Below are 18,440 nucleotides of genomic sequence, written 5' to 3'. Positions count from 1 at the left end.
CAGGCTGCCGAGGGCACATCCAGAGTAATGTGTTCTTCTGACCACTTCCCTATGACTGTCACTAATATAAAGGTCATACAGAACAGGATGTACTGGGGACCAAAAGCAGGAGGGTAGTTCAAAGGGACACATGCAATCACCAGGTAATTGTAACTGTACTGATGGAGAAAATGGCACAGACCAGTTCCATGTGGCTCCTTTTGGTTAAAAAAGAAAGAAAGAAAGAAAGAAAGAAAGAAAGAAAGAAAGAAAGAAAGAAAGAAAGATTATCGATGGAGTGAATGGAATGTGTGCCAAGGCCAGGCAGGGCCTGAGCTCCTGCCCACCCACATCAATCAGTTCCAAGTAAGTTCAAGCATCACTGACAATAAAGACATTTTCCCCAAACAGCTGTGAAGGACATGAAGCCCCCTCTATCAACCTGGGCACATCTACAATGCTGCAGAACATACCCCAAGGAACACTGCCAAGAGGACCGAGAGCACAGACAGATGAGCAGCAGCTGGGGCTGGAGCTCTCTCGTCAGTATCAAAGCTCAGCTGTCTGTACTGATGATGTTAGTATTGTTTTAACTGCTATCGTCTTCATGCCTTTAAGGCACAGGAAAGGGACACACTTCCTGGCAGTTTGAATCTTAGATCAAAGGATGTTTTCTAAGACACAGCCAGTGTGGGGTCATGGAATCACTTGCCAAATATTCTCTCCTGCCACACCAAGAATCCACCTGGTCACTTTCGTCACAAGTGGTAGTCTCTGCTGGCCTTAATTGGAACTTGGCAACTACTCTGAAGGCCAAGTTGTAGCTTGGCTCCAGCCTTGGGTTTTAAAGCACCAAAGTCCACAGGAACTATTGCTAGGGACTTGGCCTCTAAAGTAAACATGGGTATTATACACTACCCCCATGACACTAGTTGGAAACTTCCTACCCAGGGCCCAAACCAAGTATGTGTGTGGGGCCAATCTGATCCCTGATGCCACAGCACCAAAACAATACATCTTGCTTGCCCAGCTACTCCCACCAGTTGAGATCAATAGGAAGGCCAAGCATTTGACACAGCAGTTGAGTAGAGCATCAGATATATTGGGGGTGAGAGGAGTTGGAGGAAACTTCACAAGTGCCTCCTTTGAGGAATTGCCTCTGCAACTTGCTAGGCACTTGGGTACAAGAAGTTCATGGGGCTCCTCCAGCAAAGATCAGCTCCAGAGCTGCTTGGATATCCCCTCCAGTCGCCTGAAGGGCACGGAGGCTCAGCTCATCATCCTGGATGCCCATGTCACGCAACTGCTGCAGCTGAGGCTGCCACTGGCTCTGTGGAAAGACAGGGCAAGCAGAGGTGTTAGCCGGGCTCCTAATGGAACAGTCAGACTTAGAGGTTGTTTTCAGGATAGAAAGGAAGAGAGGAGACACCCACAGTAAAACTACTGATGCTCAGGGCCATACCATGGGCGGTTCAGGAAGACTAAAGATACACTGAAAGGTAAGGAGAACAAATGAAATGTTACAGTAAAGAAGCTTTGTGGTATTAAACTATTATTTCATTGTTGGGTGGTTAAGTTCTACCATGACCAACAAGCTAAGAACCAGTGTTCAAGTGGGGCGGTGGTGCACACCTTTAATCCCAGCACTCAGGAGGCAGAGGCAGGTGGATCTCTGTCAATTCGAGACCAGCCTGGTCTACAAGAGCTAGCCTCCAAAGCCACAAAGAAACCCTGTCTCGAAAAACCAAAAAAATAAAAACCAGTGTTCAAAGTGGAAACAGTTCCTTGCCAAGACCATCCATTGCTTCATAATAGGGTCTTCTTTATTAATATTTTGTCTGGGTTTCTGAACTTCATTCCTGCCTTCCAGAGTTATTTTGCACACCATTGCACTGAACCCATGGTGTCATGTAATGCACTCTAGATCCTGTTTCTCTGGGCCCTCAACTGTTGTCTTTCAGTAAACAGTGACTCAATAAATGTGCAGAAGTGTATTAATATCTTTGAAATCTAAAAAACAGCATACTAATCAGTGTATCTTTTCTTTTCTTTTCTTTTCTTTTTTGTTGTAAACTTCATGAGGCTTTATTGTTTAACGAGCTAACTCCATGTTAGCTTGGGTCTTTCACCCACCCGCCATGGCGGATGGCTAGCAAAGACAGCTCGAACCGGCTGCAGAGAGATCTTGTAGGGCAGCATAAGGGGAGTGTCTAGGGGTATGCACAGGCTCAGGATTGGTGTGCCTCCAGGCTTAAAGGGCTTGCCCTGTGTTGATTGGCCAATTGGTTGTTATGGCCCATAGGCCCTCCCAGGGTGGTTGCTATACTCTGTGTGTCATTGCTGTGCACTTGTCCGTAAAGCACACCCAGAGCCGTAAAGCATAGCGCCACCAGCTGATTGGTTCCTTGCCACGAGGCAGGCACCTAACCTCTAGTGACCAAGGCAAGGTCATGGCAAGCAGTGTATCTTTTCTTAATGGTACCAACTGCCAGGTGCATCAACTTGATTTTTACTGCCAACATAATCTAAATCTTTGCTCACCAGCTACCGGCTGAGGTGATGCTCTTCTGTAATTGTAGTGATTTTCCATTCTCTAGCACTTATGTATCTTAAGGCATCTAACCTATGGCACATACTACTACTGTTTTTCAAGTACTCTCACCATGAAATTAATAATGTATACCAAAATAATGTGCACGGGGTATTAAGATACTAGATCCCTATAAGCCAAGGGCTAGTAAACTTTTTTTGGTAAAGGGCTGGATACCCACATACTTTAGATTTCTAAATGCTATATAGGCTCTGATGTAACTCTGCTGGTGTATAATGCATAAAAATAGTACAGTCATAGACGATATGTAAAATGTTAAGTGTTCTGAATTTGGCTTATGGGTCATAGTTTGCCAACCCCTGATACAGACTAATATAATGACAACATGGTTAATGTACTGGCAGGTAGAAGCAAAATAGTTCGGTTTCTTCTGTTTGTAAGGACAGAGAAAAAAGTTTACCAAATCACTGTCTACTTGTAAGAGAATGGCTTGATGAGTACTGGCAAGCTATCATCACATCTAGAAAAGCACTTGCAAGGCTGGGCTCTAACTTAGGTGATAGAGTACTTGTCTATTGGGCTTGTGCCCTGGGCTCAACTCCCAGCACCAAATAAACCAGAAGTGGAGGTTGGGGTGGTCAGAGTTTCAGAGTCATCCTCAGCTATAAAGTGAAAACCACTTGCTATTGGAACTTATAAAAAATGTGTCATTCTTCAAGACAACCACTGTGGAGATCCAAGCAGAAATGTTAAATGTTTTGATGGGGTGTTTTTTATTTTAATTTTATTATTATTTTTAAAAATATTTATGCATGTTTTGCCTGCATGTATGGTTGTGTTTCTCGAGGAATACATTTTGAAAATAGCTGTACATCAGGAGTGAGGTCAAGGTAGGGCATCCCTAATTCATGCCCAGTGAGCCTTAAAAAAAAAAAAAAAAAAAAAAAAAAAAAAAGAGTAACTGTTGAAGTCATGAAACTTTAAAGGGGGACACTGGGAGGAGGCTATCTTGAGAGTGAGAAGTAAAGTAGATTGTAGGTACTATGAAAGCAGAGATGGGGGACACTGGGATGGAAAGGTTTAAATAAGGAGGAGGTGTTGAGACAGATGAAGAAGGTGGTTAACAAAAACAAAGGGGGTATGAAAAGTCACATGGAAACCTATTAAGCATACCTTCCATGGCTGGGAAAAGCTGCTCTTAGAGCTATGGGTTATTTAAAAACAAAACAAAACACCAGTACCAAGGGTGGGATATTAATTAGAGAGTAATTAATCAGGGAGGCTCCAGAGCTCCCCGAAACAATACAGGTTCTTGATTTTCCTCTTGGTTGCCCACCAGAACTAGAATAAGACCCTACTGCTGAAGACACCACACATTTTGTTAGCACAATACAGAGAAGTAACACTGGAACTGAGTTGGAAGCTTCTTCTCTACTGGATAGCTTTCATAGTCCCCAAAGGTACTATGCAGGCTGCCAGACATCAATGGTCTTATCCGCATGTGAACCCTACGAACTATGAGACCACTTGCCAAGTAAGATGTGCCCCGCTTGAATAACGGTAGCACTGCTGTTAAAGGGGTAAACAACTGCTCTATCATCGGCTTTGAGGCCTGCTTTATAGGAGGGAATCCATGGCTGGTATGGTAAACCTGACCAAAACCCCGTGCTTGGAAGATGGTAAGCCCTAAGGGGAAGGGGACTGAATGCTGCTGTCTAAACTGCCTTCTATATATTTATGCTTATACACACATACAAATGTTCCTCTCAACTTCAAGAAGAGAAGCCTCTCTTTCCAGTGAATAGTGGTGAATGAAGAGATTCATGACTATATAAGGTGCTTTACATCCCTAAAATGAGACGCTTATACCATTCCCTCTGAGGTTCAGAGAATACTTCAGAAGAGGGGGGTGGAAAGAAATGAAAGCACTGGATGAAGGGCTACAAAATGTCATCCTCTAGGCAAGACACAAACATTACAATAATGAATTCACAGCAGCCATGGATGCTGGCACTGACTGAGCCTGCACAGAAAAGCCCATAAAGGCCAGTAAGATGGCCCCATGGGTAAAAGTGCTTGCCTTGTGGTCCAGATGTTCAGAAACCCAGACAAAATATTAATAAAGAAGACCTTGGTTATGAAGCCATAGATGGTCTTTTGGCAAGGAACTGTTAGTCATGGTAGAACTTAACCACCCAACAGTGAAATAATAGTTTTATACTAAAAAGTCCAAAGCAATCACAAAAACAAATTAAAGCCAACAAAAAACAGAAAATAAATTTCAAAAATGAAGGCAGCTAGAGAAGGTAATCAAAACTGATATGACAAAAGAAAAACATCAAGAGATGGCTCAGCAATTAGTAATCACTGCTCCTCCAAAGGTCCATACTGGTTTTTTTTAAGTTTTTCTTTTCTTTCGGATATGTGATAGAGGATTTCATGTAGCCCAGGCTGGCCTCAAACTCACTATAAGTGATGATGCCCTTGAACTCCCAATCCCCCTGCTTCCACCTTCTGATTGCAGAGATTACAAGTACATATCAGGCATCACACCCTGCTTCAAAGTTTTAAGTCAGAGCAGAAACTCAACAAGAGCAGGAACCTGGAGGCAGGAGCTGATGCAGAGGCCATGGAGGATGCCCCTCATGGCTTGCTCAGTCTGCTTTCTTATCATTCCCAAGACTACCAACCCAGGGATGGCACCATCCACAGTGGGCTAGGCCCTCCCCACATCAATCACTAATTAGGAAAATGCCCCACAGGCTTGTGTACAGCCGGATCTTAAGGAAGGTATCTCAATTGAGGTCCCCTCCTTTCAGATGACTCCAGTCTGTGTCTGGCTGACATAAAAACTAGCCAGCACATAATAACATAAACATTTTTTTTGTTTTTTTTTTTTAAGGAGTTTTCATATATACATATATATATAATATATATATATATATATATATATATATATATGTGCACATATATGTATGTAGCCCAGGCTAATCACCAACTCATAATATTCCTACCTCCACCTTTTAATCACAGTGTAACACCATGCCTTAATACAAAAAACTATTAGTAAGCATATAATACCCCAGCTCCCAGTTGACTGCAATTGTCTGCCATTACAAACAATGCTTCTGTGACTTTTGGTGTTGTCAAACTCATTTTCTACTTACACAAACATCTCCAGGACAATTTCTGAGAAATGGGGCTGCTAGGAACCCTGCGTGCATATAGCCATACTTCCTTTTCAGTGAATAGTCTATTCATACCCTGTCCTACCTTTCTAGGAATGCTGGGTCTTAAACTGCTCTACTCCAGGAGGATGTGCCACTTGTCTGATAGGGTTACAACTGTCAGTCTTAAGACTTTGCTTGGGTTTTGCTGTTGATTTTTTTGGCTTTGGTTTTCCAGGGATGAATTTTTACTTTGACAAGCTCAAAGTTTAGAATGACTATATATAATGGCTCCTAGACTCTGAATTTCAGCCATGAGAAGCTTTCCCTGCTGTTAGGATTGAAAACGATTTGCCCACATTTTTTTCTCTAGTACTTCATAGTTTCAATACTGTCTCCCTCTTCACAGAAAGGAAATGAACAACTTATGGAAAACTTCACATGTGAGGAGAAGACAGTGGGGAAGAAACGCAGAGGCAAACAGGAGTAAGGCTATGGAAGGTAGAGAAATGCACCATATGGCCAGGTGTTGGTGGTGCACGCCTTTAATCCCAGCACTCAAAAGGCAGAGGCAGGCAGATCTCTGTGAGTTCAAGACTCGCCTGGTCTACAAGAGCTAGTTCCAGGACAGCCTCCAAAGCCACAGAGAAACCCTGTCTTGAAGGAAAAAAAAAAAAAAGACAGGCTCACTTTGAGATCCAGCAGCTCAACCCAGTCCCAATAACACGTGTGCTCACTGCTCAGTTAATACTCACTGAATGAATAATTAACTAAAACTTCCTCATGATTACAGGAGTCAGGCCATAGTCACTCAGGCAAGAATGAGAAGCCACAAGAACACAAGAACTACTGCCCTTTCTGGGAAGGCTCACCTGTCACACTGTCATTCATTTGCCCCTGGTGTTCCCAGAGGGAAGGACCTCCAATGTGCAGAAAAAGGTTCAGTGTGCCAAACTAGGAGGCTACATAAAACTGAAAGTGGGGAGACTCACCTGAAGGCTGGGCTGCCCAGAGGCCTGCAGGGCATGCTGGAGGGCTTGGCTAAAAAGATCGTTGGTGATGGGTGTCCCTGACGGGACACCAGAGGACATTGGTGAGGTGCCTGAAGAATGGCCCTAGATTCAAATAAATAGTCAGCATTGTTCCAGAGCCAACTCAGTTTCACAGCAGATAGTCAGTGTTGCCACATGATCTCATACCTAACTCCTGGAGTACCTAACTCCTGCCTCCCAACAGGGGTCTGTTATGAGACAACCACACTCTATTATGGGGTACTTAAAAGCAATCTATGTGGACATAAAAGGTTCCATGCTCTTTCACTCCAAGAAAAAGGACTCTGAGATCCCAAGCCCAAACTAGAACCCCAGTATTGAGAGAGGTAGCTTTGTAGATGGGGCAAATCATCAACAGGAACCTTTCTCCAGTGGTATCTAGTCCCTGTTGGGGATAAGAAAGAGGACACAACCAGGCCTGTGCTTCTGAATCCTAAAGGTAAGTAAGTGAAAAAGGGAGTCACCTGACCCACAGCTGAGAAATCCCTCCCTACCAGGCCCCAGAATCTAGTGCAAAGAGATCTAGCACCAAGGGTAGTAAAGGTAAATCTACTTCAGGGAGTTTTGATTTTGGCAGCCTGGCCTTAATGTTCCCAACCCTCTCTCCATACCTGAGTGCCAGGAGTTGGGGTGTGAGAACTGCTCTCTGGAGTACTGGCCAGGGCCAGGGCAGTGGCCAGCTCACTCTGGGTGATAGGGCGGGGCCCAGCAGCTCCACTGTACCCCAGGGAGGCCGGGCGGGAGCTAGGTGTACTGCTAGAGGGCGTAGACCGGGTGCTCTGGGAAAAAGAAGCATCCAGAATTAGGACAAAAGAACCACACCCAATGCTCCCACAGTTCCCAGAAAGGCTTCCTAAGGTCCAACTTTCAAAAGGAATAATAAGACATGGCCTTGGCCCCCAAAGTCCCCTTGGCCACTTCCCAGCCTTGGGAATAGTAGGTCCCTAAGGAGGTTCAGGTTCCCAGGACCTTCTCCCACAAGGGGCAGGCTGCCATGCCACTCACTGGGTGAAAGTCGTCCTCATCATCCGAGAGCCCATCAAACAGGAAGCCACCTGGAGGAGAGTGAACAGATTCCAGGAGGAAGAACAGAAAGACACCGGCGCAGCTCCAGATCTCAGCTCAAGTTACGCTCCAAATTCATATTTCATCTCTCCCCTTGGAAAATTACAGGACAGATGCACTTCCTGACTCACGCCCTATGCCAACACTATACATAGCTGCTGAGTAAAGCAAATCCCTGGGCCACGACCAGCTCCTGAGGGGCCTCACCTGGCATATCTCGGTACGAGCTGGAGGGCATGCTTCGGGAAGAGGAGTCAGCTCCTGGCATTGGGGTGCTGCCTGCTACCGAGTGCAGAACCAGAATGATGGCATTGACTAGAGCTGGGTGAGCAGGCACCAACCTAGAAAGAGGGACAGAAAAGAATGATTAGGGAAACAGCACCCTTTTCCATGACAGTATGGGTAACTATTAAAACAGAGCTACCTAGACCTGCCCTTAGTCTTCAGCAGAATTTTGCATTGTTTGGGGCCTCACTCTGTAGCTCTGGCTGGCCTAGAACTTTTCTCTCTAGGCCAAGCAAGTCTCAAATTTACTGTGATTGCCTCTGCCTCCAGAGTTCAGGGATTACAGGTACATGCCCCACATTTAGCCCATTCTTCAGCATCTTTTGCCAGGAAGTTTTGTCATACTGCTGACCTGCCCTTAGCAGTGTCAGAAAGGCTCCGATTTTGAGATCCACTCAAAATCCATCACAAAGACACTAAAGCAAAATACAGGCAAGACATGATGGGAAATGGAAATGCACAGTTTGGTAGGCTCGGGGTTCAGAATTGGGTCCAGACACCACATCATATACAATAGGCAGCTTCTGATGACTCCTTTCTCTTCCTAGAGCAGAGTTAATTTCTTCACTTGCAAAATAAGGGGACACAGACACTACTGTAACTTCTAGCTCTAACATTTTATTGTCCTACATACCTATGTCTACTTTTCCTAGTTTACAATCCCTGACATTTACTACATGAAACCCACCTAGTACACAAAGCTCACTCTCTCTCCCTCTCTCACCCCACTGCTTCATCATGACACAATTCATTTGCCCCTGCCCGTAGGCTTTTCTATTCCTCAAGCAGCCCTTGCTGTTCCTTTCATCTTGACACACTTACATAGACTGAACTGGCTTCCAAGAAGAGATCCCAGGTTTCTGGCCTGACCACATGAGGAATGGCACTTGACAAAATGGTGGTTATACTTACGTATCCAGCATGCTGGGATCAGCAAAGACAGAGAAGAGGTCCTTGTCCTGGAGAACCCCTGGAAGAGACCAATATTTCTCTTAGATACTGGAAATCTGGCTAGACCCAAAAGGAAGAAGCAGCATTAAGTCTCAAAGCAAGCAACTCAATGGGACCCCAAACCAGCCCTCCTGAAAAGAGGAGGAAACAAAGTCAAGGGCATCTTGTCCTATCGGGAATGCTCCCTGTCCCCCACATTCTCCTGCATTTAGGCACACAGAGTTGCCATGATGGAGGACTGAGACCCTTAGGGCTGGGTTTGTGGAATGAGCCTTGATTATGTCTCTCATCTCTCAACAGCAGTGCATCTTCAAAAGATGGTCAGAGCCCTCTTTTGCTCCTGGTTTTCTCCTTTTCCAAAACCTCACATTTCTTCAAATTTTTTCTTGTACTTACCTAGAGCAATGGGGTCACTGCTGAGACCTGGGGTAGCCACAATGATCTGATCCAGAGATTCTTTATTGCTGAGCATCTTAAAGACCTGCAAGATAGACAGGGATGGCTTACCATTCCAACCAGCGCCATACAGTCATCAATTATCCACTGTCCTTGACTTCATTCTTCTGAATGCTTGTTTAGGATGCGTGTATACATACCACCCCAATGGAACATAGTCCCTGTGGTTCCCCACCACCATCCCTGGATTTCCAATGCTTCTAAAACAAATGCTCTCATCACAAGCCCAAAACCATTTTCTCCAGGTCTCTAAAGCCCCTTCCAATCTCCATATAATGATGACTTTACACTGGTATATATTAGGAAGGAAGTTCACAGCTGTATTAATTCTGCCTGTCAACAGTCCATTTCTCCATTAGGGAAATCCATGCTTAAGAGGTGATAGGCTCTTTCACCAAAAGTCAAAGATCAAGTCCCATCAGAAAGGTATATGGATTCTGTAGCAGTAACCATATTCAGTCCACAAGGCCAGTCTGAGGAGAGGTTGTGTAATTATTATGACAGGGAATCAATAACCATTGCCTGACAGGCTCTTTGAGGAAAGACATGATTCTACCAAGGCCTATAGACATGGCAAAAACTCCCAGAGGAACTCTTGGTTGCCATGGCAATGTGCTGTCAGCTCCCAAGCTAAACAAGGACCAGTGTTCACATCATCTCCTGCAGTCTTGGCTGGAACTCACCGCCTCCCTGTAGGAGGAGCTGCTGTGCAGTGCAGTGTGCAGCACCCGGAACTCCCTCAGGGCAGCCACTTTGTCCACAGGTTCTAGAGGACAAGACACTTAGTTATCCCTAAGCCCAAGCTCTGTCATTACCACAAACGTGGCAACATCATTTCATCATTTGTCCAGGTGCAACTTGGTCTACAGATCATCACCCTCTAAGATTGTGAGCACCACCTCAGAAAAACCCTTTGTGCCACACAAACATTTGCACGCTCAATAAATTACCTTCAGTACATAAAAAAAAAAAGTTCCAGCAGAGGGGGATCTTGCCACATGAAAGAGGCTTGAGGCTTTTCTGATCAACAACCCACTGCAGAAATTCTAGACTTCTTACGTTTGAAAAGAATGCATAATTAACTAACTCAGTGACTCTTACGTAGGGACTTAAAATAAGTTCACTCCAAGCCATCTTAACGATATAGCACTATGCTGACACAATATGTTAAGAGAAAGAAATAGAACACAAATTTGGATGTGCATTCTCTGGTAAAACTATGCAAAATATGTCAGTCTGCATATGGTCTAAGACTGGAAGGAGCAAGATAAAGAATAACATTTTCTAGGAGGGACGGGCCTATGGACAATTCTTTCTTCTTTATTATTTTCTTTTGGATTTCTCTAACTTTTTTTTTAGGTTTCTTTATTCTTTTTTATTTACTTATCTTTTAATTATTATGTATATGAGTGTTTTGCCTACATATATGTCTGTGTACCACGTGAGTGCCTGGCCACCAGATTCCCTGGAACTGGAGTTACATTTGGTTGCGAGCTATATGCAGGTGCTGGAAATTGAAGCAGGGTCCTCTGGAAGAGCAGACAGTACTATTAATCTTTGGGCCATCTCTCCAGCCCCTGTAATATTATTTTGACTCATAAAAAGATAGAGAAATTGGGCTAGAAAAAACACAGTGCCTGACAACCTGACCCTATGTTTGGTCCTAAGTACCACAAACTGACAAATAAAAACCAAGTCACAATAAAAAGAATCCCAATGAGGACTAAGGAAGTGCAAGGCACTTGAAAGCTCTGAATAAACTTTTATCATGTACCAAATAGCAACTTCTTTTTTGATTTCTGGACACTGTGATCTACATATCTAGGAGAGCCTAGCAGTAGTCACTCTGCATCTGGTTACCTGACTGTCATAACCCATTTCATAGGGGAGGAGTCTGAGGGATAGGAGCAGGTAGGAAGTTCACGCTGGGTCACACTGTAGTGTCCTTAGGATAATCTAGGCTACATAATCAGAGTTTATTGACACTACTCTCAAAGCAAAGTGAACTGTAAGCCTGGAGTCCAGAACAGAATTCATATCATGATCATGAGACTGTTGTCTCCTTTGGAAAAGAGATACCATAATTTCCTAACTTATTCATTCAACAAACTAAAGAAATCAAGCATTTATTTTGTATCTAGCTTTGAGCAAGTCACAGGAAGGCGAAAAATAAGAGTTTCTCCCAGGAATTCTTGGGCAGTAGGAGAAATGAAACTATGACACTAAATCTAACATATGAACGTACAATTATAAAATGCCATATTGAGGTCCTGGGCAGAGACACAGATTGCCAGTAAGGGTGCTAGCCATCACTACAAGTAAGGTTAGGGTCCAAGTTGCCTCCTGGGAGACCATCCAAGCGGGTAACTTAAGGCCGAGTACATGTTTTCTGGAAGGAGGGCTTCGAAGTCTAAATGAAAATATCAGAAAGGCATGGGGGAATAAGAAGGCGTACTTGCTCTCCAACACTGCCAAGAAATAAAAAATAAATAAATTAAGCTGAGTATGGTGGCATATACTTCTAATCCCAGCCCTTTGGAAGAGGAGGAAAGATTATAAGTTCTAGGCTATAAAATCAAAGCCATGGCTCCACACACACACACACAAAATAAAGAGAGAGCCTTGGTAAACAGTAGCCTGCAATGGAGATTCCCCAATGTGATCCAGGTGGAAAAAAGAGGCTGGTGGGCTCTCCTCCTACAGTGCCAACTCTGGGGTGGGGTGCTGTTGTTTGCTTCATTCCCATTGTTTGGGAAAGGGCTATTTAGACCAGACTGGCTTTCAGTGAGCAACCCTCCTCTCTTGGCCTGTTATTCTGTGACCACAGAAGCATATCATCAAATCGACCTCCTTTTGGAAGAAGAATGCTGCAGGAGAAAATATCTCAAGTAGCATTATTTAAAAAATTTCTTTTCATAACTAAATTTAAATTTACCTCCCAATAAAAATTCCATTTGTTTCAAAAATAAACCTGCAGATAACATGGGGAGGAAAAGGCTCTAAATATCCTAAGGCACAGTCTGCTAAGAGTAATGGGTGTCTCTATAATACCCTTTGGGAAAGAGGCAGTCAGGCCAGAAGAAAACACAAAGGCTCCTAAGCCAGAAAATGCTAGAATGTGATTAAGTAAGAAACTGAAAGAAAAAAAAAAAACAAAAAAAACAAAACTAGCTTGCAGAACCCATAACCATTTTCTTCAGTCAATGCCCTCTAGCTGAAGAGCAGAGGGACAGACTTGTACCTGAACAAGCTGGGTTCTATACCCCAAGAACTGCAGGCATTTTAATCAGAGGATATTAGGAAGGTCAAAGGATTTTGGCTTTGATGGATGATTCTGGGGAAAACACAGTTTTGCTCTGGGGCCAGTTTTATGATTAGATTCTTAATAGTTTTGTTCGAGAAGAAAGGCAAACTAGAGCAAGGTGAAAGCTGTAATTGGCAGAGGCAGCAGTAACTCTCATCAGCCAGGGTGAAGGGATATGCAACTTCTTGTGTGTTTGGACAAGGAGTAGACTTTGTCTCTGCTTAGAAATGGTAAGGATCTTATTTTTCACTTGATCCACAGTGGTATCAGAATGTTCTTGTCTGATGATGATGAACCTTGTAACAGTGGGACTCCAAAGCCTGGCTACTGAGTGTCTGACGAATCCTTGTATGTGGGGCTGCTTCTCTCTCTCACTTCCCATATGGATACAAAAGATGTTTTTGTCTTTAATGTTTAAAACTGAAAAGATAACTTTCAAACTGATAACTACTCATAGCAGACACAAACAAGATAAAAATGTGTCAGGCTGCTAGTTTAACAAAGCTAATCTCTTTAACATAACTCGGAGAAGCTTTTAAAACACAAACACAAAATTGGCATTGTAAATTTCAAGCAGCATCTTCTATTAGTAAACTAAAAGGGCTTTAGGTTTTGTATAGTTTCTTCAAGAGCTACTTGAATGCTGTTGGGAGTATTTTCTAGAAATAAATTACCAGTACAACAGGAATAGTTAGCTTCTTGAGCAAATACCACCTGAGAGAGTTTGTGGGAAGATTTACTCACACAAGAACAAACTGTAGCATTACAAAAATAAGGTAGGTTTCTGATTTTTGTCTAATGGACACAGCTACAGTAAGAGGATATAAAGTTACTGACAAGTCAGCTGTTACTAACGAGTTTAAATAGACCCATATTCCTTACATGGTTAGAAAACAAGGGATAATAAACTTGTAAAGTAAAAAAGCAAAAACTATTATTAGTGGTGTTGGCAGTAACAGTGCCACAACCTAACTCTATCAGTGGGATCTAATCCAATAAGGATAAAGATAGATCCTATCACCATCTCAGTAAATGCTTGTTGCATCCAGAACTGAACCTCAAAATACACAGGCTCTTCCCTTGGAAACAGCAGGAAGCTCTGTTCATCTAACTAAGGACAAACCACCACTTACCAGGTTTCTGATCAGGCTCAGGCCAAGATTTACGGAGAACGTGGACTGTGGACCCAGGCTGAATACCATAGAAGTCAAGGGTTTGGTCATCTTTTAGCTTCCGGCCACAATAGATCAGATCTAAAAAAAAAAAAAAAAAAAAAAAACAAGAAACAAAAACTGCCCATTTATACTTTATTTCTCAAAACAATTTGCTTTCTGTCTCCTAAGAATCTTAGACAGCTATCAGGAACTAGGGAAACACCTCAGTAGGTAAGAGCACTTGCTCTGCAAACATGAGGCCCTCAGTTCAATCCCCAGCACCCACACAAAAAGCCAGGCATGGCACATATGTCTGTAACCCCAAGTAACTGAGGGCAGAGGCAAGCTGACACCAAGAACTTGCTGGCCATCCAGCCTAACCCAAACTGTAAGCCTCAGGTTCAGTGCGAGATCTTGTCTCAAAGCAATAAAGTGGAATAAGAGAGAACACCTGATCTCCTGTTCTGGTCTCTTCAGATACATATGTGAGTACATTCTCCTGTACAAACATATATGCACCACATATATACAAAAAAAGATACTCTCCCAGGTGCATTGGCATACATCTGTAATCCCAGATACTTGAAAGGCTGAAGCAAACTTGAGGCCAGACTGGGAAATTTAGCAAGATCCTGCTTTAACATTTAAAAAAAAAAAAAAAAAAATCAAACAGGCTTTGGGTACAGCTCAGTGGCAGACTGCTTTTCTAACATATACAAGGCCCTGGATATAATAGTGAGCACCTGTGTGTGTTGTGGGGATATCAAGAAATACATTTTTGGCCAGGTGTAGTGCTGCATGCCTTTTATCCCAGGACTAGGGAAGCAGAGGCAAACAGTGAGTTCAGGCCAGCCTGGTGAGACCCTATCTCAAAAACAAACAAACAAAACCCAACATTTTAAACAACTGTTACCATGTACAAATGCTTATTTAACACATATATCCACAGAAGAGCTCTAGAGCTCAATACTGTAGAGAGTAATTAATCTAAATAAATGGAAAAAAATGTAGCAACCAAAAAGGATGAATCTAATCCACCTGTGATAGGAAATATGTTTTTCACCAGTTGGAACCCTTGACTATTATAAATTACATTTATAATCTCATTTGACTGTACTGTACTGAAGTTCCTCCTTCTTCCTTGGCAACCTCATTCCTATTTGCCTGCCTTCCCTTCAATCATCCATTAAGACAAACAAAAAATCCTTCTAATTATTCCTTAAGTGATAAGATTGAGGAGTCTTGTCTCATGAGCAACTCTTTGTTCAGCCCACACCTAATTTTGTTCTCTCAGAGAAAGACCTCAACAATGTCATAGTTAAGAGTCATAACAGCCGGGAGCTGGTGGTGCACGCCTTTAATCCCAGCACTGGGGAGCAGAGGCAGGCGGATCTCTATGAGTTTGAGGCCAGCCTGGTCTCCAAAGAGAGTGCCAGGATGGGCTCCAAAGCTATACAGAGAAACCCTGTCTCGAAAAACCAAACAAACAAGCAAACAAAAAGTCATAACGAAGTTGTTCAGTGTAATACATGACTAAAGTGGCAAACAACAGCTTTTGTCATATGTTTTGTGTTTCTGCTCATGCAAAACTTAATTCTAGAGTGTTAACATTATGAGGCAACAAATCACAAGCCCTTAATTTACTCTTTTAACTCCTCTCCTGGAAGAAGCCAGAGCAGCAACCCTGCTGCAAGACTCACCAATCAGCTCCGGATCTGGAACAGATTCCTGGAGCTTGCCAGCAATAAGCTGCTTTAGAAACGAAATGCTATAAGCCCCTAGGGAATATTCTCCCACTTCTGTCTCTGGCAACTGAAGAATTGACTTGGGGGCGAGTGGCTGGTCAGCCAGCTTCACTGCCAGATGCCAGTCTGAGAGAGACATCCTCTCTCTTTCGCGCTCTCTCTTTCTCCCTGTAAAAGAATAAGGCATTAATGGTTAAAGAACAAACAACCATCCTATTCATTTTCTGCAACCAGGCTAAATGAAAGATAACTTCGGTGCAATACTGCTGCAGAAGCATAAGGTGTAACATTAGTAAACATTAGTAAACTAGAACACAGTGTCCTCCCTTTATTCCTCCTACAGTGGACAGCAAAGAATTTCTCTATGCTTCAGTTTCTTCACCTTTAAAGTGGACATAAAAGATCATTCTGATAGGAACGTTGTGAGGTTTGAGCAAGATCACCCAACACACCTTTTAAACACTGATTTCTTGTTTTCTCCTTCAATTTCTGGCTTAGCTGTTACAACAGCTTTAACAAGTCCTTGCCTTTCTTGTCTCCGAATATCAAAGATCCATGGTGCCACCCAATATCTTAATGTTTAAAACACAGATCTGACAAATGACTTAACTGTCCTCATTGACCCCAAAGCACCTCTTCTAACTAGTGTAAACCCCACAGTCTGGATTAAAGACCCATTCATTCTAACTCCTACAAGTCCCAGCCCTGCCCCACTTATAACAACAGTAAGTCTACTTCATAACAAAATTGTCCCCATATATACCTCTGCTCACCTCCTGTCTTTGCATGTAAGTTCTCTTCCCTTTTTGGCCTCTTAGCAAACTCCTACCAAGACCCACACAAATACATCATTTCCATGCCCTCTTTTTCTTCTCTTGGTCACACATTCCCTGTTCCCTCAAGGCAAAAGAGCAACACACATCAATAGATTTGAGGATAAGTAGCTAGTCAGCCAGCTTCATTACCAGATGCCAGACTAACAAGGGTATTTTCTTTGCTGCTTTTTCCTTGTAAGACTTACTTACTTCTCAATTTCACACCATCACCCGCCCCCCATCCCCAAATCTTGAAAGCCTTGGAAGCCAAGACTAGAGCTTTTCTAATTCACTGTCCCCAAGCCTGGCATATATGAATGCCCACAAAATAAATCGAAAAACTCAAAGGGTGCAAGAGCCTTGCAATGCAAGGCAAGCCCTTGTTGTAGACACGACTTCTTCCAAAGAAGCCTCTTGCGGTAGAGACAAGGCTAAGAAAAAGTTATGACTCTACCCAGCAGACCTCAAGATACTGTCCACCTTCGGTTTAAATCGAGGAAAGACTTGGGTTTTTTTGTACAGCGATCTCGATCCTCGCAACCGCCCCCCGGGGCAGGCATTGTCATCCATATTTTACAGATCAGTAATCAAGATTCAGCTCAAGTCATTTGGCCCAAGGTCACTGATACCTAGTCGTGAGTAGGGACACTGTTGTCAACCCCACCTCTCCCGTGGGACCAGTTAGCTACTCCAGACCCACGAGAGCCCCGCGCGCCCAGGGGGCCCAGCGCCCTCACCCGTCCCGCGGAAGGAACCCGGCCGCAGAGAGCCGCCGGTGTAAACACTCACTCTGGCCCTCTTGCCGGAAACCGGAAGCTCCGCTTTGCATTCTGGGGATTATAGTTTTCGCTGAGGCCCCGCCCCTTACAAATGTCCGTTCAGTAGCTATTAGCAATGCTTCTGGTTCTTAGGAGGCGTGACTTCGAGTAGTTTGAAACTCTAGGCGCGCAGGGGTTCTAATTTTCTGTCAGACAAAATCCTACCAGGGGAACTCAGTGTGGGGTTTTCGGAAACACGTTGATTCTCGCACTCTCCTGAGATATTTATGAAGCCTGTTGATTATTCCGGGCTTGGATGGGCCCTAGGTCGGATGAAGAACCACCCTCGCCCCCAAGGGGACCGGTTCCTTCGTGGACAGGCTCCCCGTGGCCCTTCTGATGAAGATGCTGTCCTCCCGCGGAGTCAGCCTCCTGTGCCTCTTGCTCCTTTCTCCCGGGGAACCTACCTGTGGTGGCGCACCAGGGCTCCTAAAGTTGAGTACTTAAAGAGTGATTTAAGTAGGGTTTCTGGCACACCGTGAACATGCAACAATGGGGTTTATATCACAGTCATTCATAGAACAGTTTGGGGAGGGGAATGTCCACTCAACTTTCATAGAGAAACTGTTTTAGATGACTGAGAAAATTTTACTCCATCAAATTGAATTGTATTTGCACAGAAATTAGAATTATCTAAAATCAGAGCGTATTGATTGTGGACTCAGGAAATTAGTTCCAAAACTAAGGAAAGCAATAACAAACAAACAAAAAAACTACTACTATGAAATTGTCAAGTTGAGGGACGAGTGAGATGGCTCAGCACGTAAAGGCACTTGCCTCCAAACCTGAGGACCTCAATACCATCCCCCTGAAACCACATGGTGGGAGGACAGAACTGACTCCTCAAGACGGCCCTCTGACCACACATTCCCACTGGGCACACACACACAATTTAATTTTTATAAATGAAGTTGTTCATAATAGCTAAACATTTATTCTGTGTGTGCAAGTGTAAAAGCTGTGTTCTTGTACAGTCAGACCACTATAGGACAGAACTAGGGCAGTAACCGAGTAGGACAGCTTTGCAGAGAAAATCAAGCTATAATTATTACGCCCTCCTGTTGGTATAAAATATGTGTGCTGGGGGAAGGTTTCACA

At 43.6% G+C, this 18,440-nt stretch overlaps 1 protein-coding gene across 4 annotated transcripts; it reads right to left on the bottom strand.

The window, feature by feature from the left end:
* Positions 1-1,060: 1,060 nt before the first annotated feature.
* Ubl7 (ubiquitin like 7) lies at positions 1,061-17,345 on the bottom strand. Of its 4 annotated transcripts, none has more exons than XM_035443735.1 (11): positions 17,314-17,336; positions 15,665-15,877; positions 13,944-14,063; positions 10,190-10,272; positions 9,447-9,531; positions 9,012-9,069; positions 8,022-8,155; positions 7,755-7,804; positions 7,361-7,528; positions 6,690-6,812; positions 1,061-1,309 (listed from the first exon to the last, which is right to left on the bottom strand). In XM_035443735.1, the coding sequence occupies exons 2-11, from the start codon at positions 15,846-15,848 to the stop codon at positions 1,172-1,174; spliced, it is 1,143 nt and encodes a 380-aa protein (XP_035299626.1). In that variant the 5' UTR covers positions 15,849-15,877; positions 17,314-17,336; the 3' UTR covers positions 1,061-1,171. The 4 variants fall into 4 exon arrangements, with proteins under 4 accessions (XP_035299626.1, XP_027270744.1, XP_027270746.1 ...); XM_027414943.2 differs by having other exon boundaries at positions 1,172-1,309; positions 17,262-17,345; XM_027414945.2 differs by lacking the exon at positions 17,314-17,336 and adding an exon at positions 17,154-17,290 and having other exon boundaries at positions 1,172-1,309.
* Positions 17,346-18,440: the final 1,095 nt, after the last annotated feature.

The sequence above is a fragment of the Cricetulus griseus genome, chromosome 4 (assembly GCF_003668045.3).
Source record: "Cricetulus griseus strain 17A/GY chromosome 4, alternate assembly CriGri-PICRH-1.0, whole genome shotgun sequence".
In the NCBI taxonomy this organism is placed as follows: Eukaryota; Metazoa; Chordata; class Mammalia; order Rodentia; family Cricetidae; genus Cricetulus; species Cricetulus griseus.
This window is presented reverse-complemented; position numbering and strand designations above follow the sequence as displayed.